This window comes from Macadamia integrifolia, chromosome 13 (assembly GCF_013358625.1).
Source record: "Macadamia integrifolia cultivar HAES 741 chromosome 13, SCU_Mint_v3, whole genome shotgun sequence".
Taxonomy (NCBI): Eukaryota; Viridiplantae; Streptophyta; class Magnoliopsida; order Proteales; family Proteaceae; genus Macadamia; species Macadamia integrifolia.
In genome coordinates, this window is record NC_056569.1 from 27,344,989 (window position 1) to 27,354,091 (window position 9,103).

The 9,103-nt window shown below is 36.5% G+C and overlaps 1 protein-coding gene across 1 annotated transcript; it reads right to left on the reverse strand.

Moving 5' to 3' along the window:
• Positions 1–7,031: 7,031 nt before the first annotated feature.
• Positions 7,032–8,357, reverse strand: LOC122058827 (ethylene-responsive transcription factor 2-like). The gene has a single exon (XM_042621515.1). The coding sequence runs from the start codon at positions 8,301–8,303 to the stop codon at positions 7,368–7,370; it is 936 nt and encodes a 311-aa protein (XP_042477449.1). The 5' UTR covers positions 8,304–8,357; the 3' UTR covers positions 7,032–7,367.
• Between the last annotated feature and the right edge of the window lie 746 nt (positions 8,358–9,103).

Here is a 9,103-nt window from a genome sequence, read left to right on the forward strand (position 1 = left end):
ATATATATTTTTCTTTTCAAATTTGAAATAAATTTGAGGAGGACCCAGTGAAGAAAAACCCACTGATCTCATAATTATTCCTTCCCCTATATGCAAGTATATCGGAAGTGCCTTTGGCATTTCTTCCGAAGTCTCATCCATGTGTTGGAATCTTTCCAAGACATCATAACAAAAAATTACAAAATTGCTATTACAAGCACCTAAACTAAAAATAATTATGAAAATGTCATTACAATTGAACCAATTCCCAAATGCTTAATACTAGTTTTTTTGTTCCCTAAGAACGGAAGAATAGAAGAACTGTTCTCTGTGAGAGTTATCAAACACAGCTTAAGAAAGTGTTAACAAACGATGAGGATTGATTCTTTTCCAATCAAAATGAAAAAGTAATATCCTAGTATAATAACTACCTTATGAGGGTGCCTTCGAGATTTTTTCACAACATTCTTGTGTGTATTTTAGGTGTGTCAAAATGTGAACCAAATTAGTGAAATCAGACCGAATCAAATAGAAGCTTATTTGGATTGGATTTAGATAGAAATATTGTGAAAGTGGTTGAAAATCGAATCGCATTGAAACCGATCAAAATCAAACCAAACATAGAAAATAGGATCAAAACGAACCCATATAGACAAGAAACCACAATTAATTCAAATCATAAATAACATGATTTTTTTTTTCTATAATTATGTATATATGGGAAAAAGAAGCCTAAGGTTGTGTGAGTCGTGTGACCCCTATGTCCCAGACATAGAGGGGGGGGGGCGAAATGACAGCCCCACCCACCCACCCACCCACCCTCCCTCCATGTAAAACGGAAATCCTGTCCTTGTTGATACTTTTACTAGCGCTCCCATTGGCTTATGCACTAGTGTAGGGATCACACTATCTTTTAAGGAACCACTCCCATATATTATATATATGGTAAACCTGACCAAACCTGACCAAACCCAATGTCAAACCAATAAGAAATTGAATCCATATCTATCTAAACTTGATGTCAAACTGATAAGAAATTGAATCCAAACCTAACCAACTCGACTAATTGACACCCCCAAATATTTTATATGTCCAATGAAGCCATTGTTGGTATGTGGCATTTCTTTAGCTTTGTTTGTTTTGGTGTAACATAATTAAAAAATAAAAATTTATTGGAGAGATTGCGCCTTTTTGGATTTTGTTTTGACAAATTTTACTTGCAATTTGACATTTTAACATTTCAAAGGGCATCTTTTGTTGCATTGGATGGATCACATATATTATTTGAATTTATGAATCCCATTTGATAATGTCATATTTGTGGTAGTTTGTGGAGCAAAATAATCGCCTCACGCCCATCCCATAAAGTACAAAATAACATTCCTGTTAATGTTTCCTTAAATACTTCCATTGGCCCCACAATAAAGGGAACACAGGCCGTCGCTTCCCCCACAAAAAACACACGTCCCCATAATTTTATCATGTAAAATAAATGACAAACAAAACATTGAAGAACCTTATTTGATAGCGGTTAGCATCATTGGCCGTGTAAGGTAAGTCAGCTTCAGTGGCAGCTCCAGCCGAGGGATCGGAACAGAGAGCCGACAGAAGTTTGGGCATGAGGTGCGGCCACATTGTAATCTACTGGTCAGTTAGTTCTATTAGAGAGATTTTCTAGAGAGAAAAAGAGATATTTTCTTGAGATATTTTGATGGAATTGAGATATTTTGTTTTCATAGCATAGAAGAAGCGTATCACATCTTAAAAAAGGAATGGTTAGGAAAACAAGGCCTGGCCTGGCCTGAGAAAGACTATGGAAGGAGGGTGTGAAATGACCATTTAGTGAATATGAGATAAGATATTTATGATTGATTAAAGCAGATTTGCCTAAATTTAAGGATATAACAAATGAATCAATCACTTTCTAGGAGGTAAGGAAATGAAAAAAGAAGATAAGACAATGATGAATATTTAGGTTGCATTTGACAATGTTCTATAAAAATAATTTTGGAGTTTTTTCGTTTTATACGAATGAAAAAACGAAATAAAGTGTTTGGTGCATTTATGGTGTATTTCGTTTTTTCTTTGAAATAAAATATATATAAAAAAAAAGGAGAATTTACGGAATGACAAAAGGTAGCCGTCGTTTCAATTTTGTTCTAAAAAAAAGGGCATTTTGACACAGAAATTAAAATTTTCGTTTTTAACACAAAACGTCGTTTTTGGAACAGAAATGTTACCAAACACAGCCTTAATATAAGAAATTAAAACGAGAAACATCTAAAGTTATGATCACCTATTAATTTTAGTACCCACCCACCCACCCACCCTCTTTCTTGGTCTCTTGTGGGCTACACAATAATCAATCAATGGTATTCGATAGATTAGCATCATATCAACAACATGCAAGCCTAAAGTCCAGATTTCTATTCTGAGCTAAGACTTTAATGAGTTCTATAAGAAAATTTGAATCACAAGCAAGTCAAGGAAACGAAAGTGTAATTGAATTTCTAAACCAAAGCTCAATGAATGCCCTGATAATGGTTCTCTGTTTTGGTAAAAGCAAAACAAAAAACAAAAATAAATGGATAATCATATTTGATTTAGTCCAACTTCCACCTTGTTTTGGGTCACTTGAAGTGATGACATGGTCAATTTGAAACTATTGATCTGAATATGGTTTTTTTAGATTGGTCAAATGTCAAATTTGTGATATCCAACTCAACAATATGACTGATTTATTAGTTTTCCCTTGCATTTTCAATGGTTTAGATCACTTGGGAGTGATGAATACATTGTAAAACTTTGATTTGTAAAATATTACATGGAAATATTTTTCAAAATGACAATTTAAAATAATTTTCAATGTTTGTTTTCAAATATTACGCAAACCTCCCGTCTTTTGACAAATTTGACAAAAATTGTGACTCCATCATATTTTGTCCGTTAAGATTTCTATTTTTTTTTTAATACCCAGGTCACCCTTGTTGAATGTAAATTTTCTATTATACCCATCTTATGATGAGTGAAGAACTCATCTTCTACATCGTCTCTCACTTGCAAGGATACCGAGCCTAGATTGAGGCAAACAGCGCTACGAGTGGTGAACGGTGATGAGAGGTTGACGGCGACGAGTGGCCAGCAGTGCGACGAGCGGCGGACAACGATTGGAGACTGTGGCCCAGTGAACCGCATTGCTCTTCATGCGGTTAATCAAAAGGTCATTTCCTTTCCGTCTTCATTGAACTTCCATACTCTATCAAACAGACTATTTCTTTTAAAATTTACCAAAAAAATAAAAATAAAATGAAGAACATGTGTGTGCCATTCATCTAAAACAAATCATCAATCACGAGAAAAAATCAACAATCACATTCAAATTAAGACCCAGAATGCAAAGTAAGACTGACCAAATGCATCCAAATTTGACGTAAAAACCATCCAGTTTTTTTTTTATGCAAATTAGTAAAAAGACAAAACTTAATCCATCGGATCATAAAAGAAAGAGACCATCCAAAAGAGTAAGGAAAAAAATTGCTTCATTAAAGCATTTATTAGCACAATGAACAAAAAACTGAGTATCCAAAATCATTGCATAGCTTAAACCCTCTCCGTCGCCGTTAATGTCGATCTCTCCATCACCGTCGATATTTCCATCGTCGTCGATCATGCCTACTTAGTTCAAACTCCTCCCTGTCACCGGTGATGGAGGTGAGTGAAACAATTGTAAGGGGTTTCATATTGGGGGCTATGAGGGTAATGATAAGGATAAAGGGTAAAATGAGAAAACGAATAAGTGGTTAAAGGCAAAAGGGAAAAATCGTATTTTAACATCCAAAATTAACAGACTATTAACAGTGTCAAATAACATGGGAGGTTTGCATAATATTTGAAAACACAAGGAAGGGGGCGGAATAAAAGCAAAATACAGGGGAAGGGGATGTAAATTGCTCATATCATACATGATAAATCAGATCCAAACCTGACCAAACCCAATGACAAATCAATAAGAAATTGAACCATATTTATCTAAACTTGATGTCACACTGATATGAAATCGAATCCAAACCAAACCGACCCGATTAATTTACACCCCTAATATTTTATATGTTCAATGAAGCCATTGTTGGTATGTGGCATTTCTTTAGCTTTGTTTGTTTTGGTATAAAATAAGTAAAAAAAAAAAATTTATAAGAGAGATTGCGCCTTTACGGATTTTGTTTCGACAAATTTTACTTGCAATTTGATATTTTAACATTTTAAAGCGCATCTTTTGTTACATTAGATGGATCACATATGTTATTTGGATTTGTTGATCTCATTTGATAATTTCATATTTGTAGTAGTTTGTGAAACGAAATAATCGCTTTACTTCCATAAAGTACAAAATAACTTCCTTGTTAATACTTTCCTCAAAGACTTCCATTGGCCCCCACAATAATAGGAGCACAAATCCCTGTTTCCCTACAAAAAAACACGTCTCCATAATTTCTATCATGTAAAATAATAAAGGAAAAATTACATGATTATCCACTTTTGGGTTTCCCTTTACAAAATTACTCACAAAAAGTTTTGGTCAACAAAAATACCCAAAATTAGGATTCCCTTTACAAAATTATCCATTTTAAGTTTAAGTTAACAAGGATACCCAAAATTGAGTTTGGGTTTACAAAACTAACCCACTCAAAGTTTTAGTAATAAAAAAATACATGATTATATGTGAAAGATGAAGAATCACTATTTTTAATAGTTTTGTAAACTCAAACCTGATTTTCGATATTTTTGTTAACTAAAACTTTGGGTGAATAATTTTATAAACCTAAACTTAATTTTAAATATTTTTATTATCAAAACTTTTTGTGGGTAAATTTATTGAGGAAACCCAAAAGTCATCATGTAATTTTTTGCCTAAAATAAATGGCAAACAAAACATTGAAAAACCTTACAATGATTCAGTAAGTTGATATCTGTCAGCATCATTGGCGGTGTAAGATAAGTCAGTTTCACTGGCAGCTCCAGCCGAGGGATGGGAACAGGGAGCCGACAGAGGGTTGGGCATCAGGTGGGGCCACATTGTCATCTACTGGTCAGTTAGTTCCATAAGGGAAAGATTTTCTAGAGAGAGATATTTTGTTTTTATAGCATAGAAGAAGCGTATCACATCTTCTGTCCACAACTTTAGGGGTAAATAGAAAAGGACTGGTTAGGAAAACAAGGCCCGGCCTGAGAGAGACTATGGAATGAGGGTGTGAAATGACCATTTGGTGAATATGAGATAAGATTTATGATTGGTTAAAGCAGATTTCCCTAAATTTAAGAATATAACAAATGAACCAATCACCAAAGTAAGGAGATAAAGAGAAGATAAGACTGATCAATACTTAATATAAGAAATTAAACCAAGAAATATCTAAAGTTATGATCACCTATTAATTTCTGTACCCACCCATTCAATGACCCACCCACCCACTTACTTGGTGGTCTCTTGTGGGGTTACATAGTAATCAGTCAATGGTATTGGATAGCTTAGCATCATATCAACAACAATACAAGCTTAGCCCAGATTTCTATGCTGAGCTAAGACTTCAATGAGTTATATAAGAAAACTTGAATCATACGCTAAAGTCAAGGAAGTGAAAGTGTAATTGAATTTCTGAACCAAAGCTCAATGAATGCACATAATAATAGTTCTTTGTTTTGGTAAAAGAAAAACAAAAAACAAAAATATATGGATAATCATATTTGATTTAGTCCAACCTCCACCTTATTTTAGGTCACTTGGACCGGATGACATGGTCAATTTGGAACTATCAACCATGATATGGTACTTTTAGATTGGTCAAATGTCAAATTTGTAATATCCAACTCAACAATATGACTGATTATTTATTAGTTTTACTTTGCATTTTCAATGGTTTAGGTCACTTAGAAGTGATGAGTATATTGTAAAATTTTCATTTGTAAAATATTATATGGAAATATTTTTCAAAATTACAATTTAAAATAATTTTTAATGTTTGTTTGCCATTTATTTAACATAGTAAAATTATTTAAATAAAAAAGACGTGATCAATCCATGAGACTCCGACCCCTGTGGGGTCTAAGGAGGATCATAATAGACATAACCTTATCACGTCATAATAGGGCAACTTGCGCCAGGGTCCACCCTCTTTTTACATCATATTTTATCTCATCTTATTGGAGATAAAATCTGATATAAAACATCATTATAAGATTTTTCAATTCTTGTTTACCATTATTTAACATTGTAGAATTATTTAAATATATACATAAAATACCGATATAATCAAGTTAGATGCTCCCCCCCCCCCCCCCTGCGAGGTATTAAAAGAGGCATTGTAATGCCCTAACACAATGGATACCCTGTGCCTGCCATTTGGCAATTTAATTTTCCTAGCACACAAGTGCATACCCAATGTCTTCCCCATTCAAGCCACATGGAGTGTGTCATTTGGCAAAATAAAGATTTAGAAAGGATTAAAGATTGTTTCATAACTGAAAATATACGATGAAAACATCTAATCCATGATCAACCGTATCGTTATTTTAGATTTTTGAATCACATATTTGATATTTGTCCAATTCAAAGAACACCTGATCAACCCAAGCAATACAGATTGACCATATCATCACCCCAAGTGACTTAGAATAATAAACAAGTTAAACTAAAGGTTATCATTTATGCTTATCCATTTATTAATAATGTTTTGGTTCAGTTTTCACTAAATCAAAATAACACTAGGATAGGAGTGTAGTCCACCATTCATTGAGCTCTGCTTCCAAAATTCAGAAATAATTTCCACATTTTTTTCATCTCATTCGATTCAAGTTTTCTCATATAACCCATTGAAGTCTATTAGCTCACACTTCCTGTTGATGCACTATCAATATAATAATATCCATGAAGAAGTCCAGAGGACTCCAATGAGAAATGAATTTAAAAGTAGATGACTGGATATTCTTGATTTTTAATTCCTGAATTAGGTTTCCCCCCTGTCACTCATCTCCATCCAAGGCCTGCTAGGAAGTGATTGATTCACTTGTTGGATTCTTAATTTTAGAAAAAATTTCTTTAATCAACTACAAATCTTAATTTTATATTCACATCATATGGACATTCCACCCATTCACACTCCCCCCCTACCACCCCTCTCTCTCCCTCTCTCTACATCTAATCTATTTCTCTCTCTTTTTCTTTTTTTTGGTGGTAGGAATCTATTTTTCTCTCTATACACCCTAGAGCCAGACCTTTCACTCCCCAATTAATCTTGCTGTCTACTAACCCCCCAGAACCATGGAAGGAAGATGTGATCTGCTTGGCTTTGCCCAAGCTAAATCCCCATCCCCATCTCTCTCTCTCTCTCGAACTAACTGACCAAAAGCTGCTCGCCACATCTAAGTGGACCTACCAGATGCCCAGCCTGGAACACAGCCGGTCGGCTCCCTGTTTCTAATCCTGTTTGAGCTGTCACCGCAGCTGAAGCAACCACACCTATTTTCCTCCTCTTAGGCGGTCCGTTGTCTGATACAAATGACGATGACGATGAAGACGAAGCCTCCGGAGAAGCGATCTTCGATGTTACAGGAAGCGGTTCGGAATCGATTGAGCTGAGCAGAAGCGGAAAATTTAGCAGAGCTCTGGATCCGCGCATCCTATAAGCAGCACGATCATAAGCCAACGCAGCATCCTCAGCCGTCTCAAACGTACCAAGCCAAACTCTAGCACCGTTCTTCGCCGGATCTCTGATCTCCGCCGCAAATTTCCCCCATGGCCGTTGTCTTACTCCTCTGTAATGCTTTCCCTTCGACGGAGCCGCAGCTAGATCCGTCACTGAAGTTGACTTCTCCGGTACCGTCGATGATGCTGTAGTCACAACTGATGAAGCCGAAGCCGATGCCGAAGCCGTCGGTTGCCCCTGAAACACGCCGCCAAAAGTCGAATCCTGAGGCTCTGCTTTAACTGTAGCCACCGTCAAATCACTGACCACGCTACTGCTGCTGCTATTGGATGATTCTGCCGAGAGTGACGGAGTCCAACCAACGTTGACGGCGTCACGGAGGACACCGTAAACCACCATATCTTCCGAATCATCCACCTTTAATGGCAGATCTCCCCAATTATCAGTCAAGCAAGGGAAGAGACTACTGAAATTGGAGCTCTTACAATCCACCGAAGCATCACCGGAGTTTATCACCGGCAAATTCATGGAACTAGTCGCCGATAATTCGGATTCTTCTAGTAGATGCCTTCGAATCGATTCAAGAAAAGCGAAATCAGATCCTTCGTATTCCAGACCTAACATTGTCTCTATTTTTCGTTAAGAGAAGAGATTATCCATTTGATAAAGCGAGAGCTGCTAGGTTTTATATAGGGAAAACTGGTGCATGCATCTTGCCTTTTAAATCCAAAAAATATTATTATTATTATTATTATTTGGAGTTTTCTGTGAAGTTTCTTCCAAGTGGGAGAAGGGAGAGGTAGGGAGTGGTTTTTTTAAGACACGTGACTTTTAATTTCCAATTCCAATGTGATATGCTTTATTATTATTTCAATTTGGCGACCCTTAATGACGTCATTTTTTGAGCGCACACCTCACTCACTTGTCGGTTGAGTTGGACCTGAGGTGTCGACATTTGTTTCAATTACTGTAGGACAAGTGTTTGGCCAGAAATGTAGGTTAGGGTGAACGTACGTGTAGAGAATGTGAATTCTTTGTAAGGGCCGTTTGTTTAGAGGGGAGTTGGGGGTGGAATTGTATGATACATGGGTAAGTGGGGGTGAAGAACCGGAATGGAAAAATGAGGAAAAGTTACTATAGCGTCCCACCCCGACTTTGTTTCGTTGGGTGGGAGGAGAGAGAGGGAGAGTGAAGAGAGAGAGAGAGAGAGGGTCTTCACCTCGGAACCCTCTTTTTCCGATTAAGATGAAACCCCATCGGAGCTTCACAAGGGCGTCGGCTTCACTTCCCATTCACAGCGAAACAGAAACAGAGAAGGCTCATGCATCTTCTTGTTCTTGTTCGATTCCCATCACCGTAGCCCCCTGCATCTCTTTCTGCTCCTCTTCTTCTGTTCCCTTATTCTTCTTGTTTGATTCCCCCCC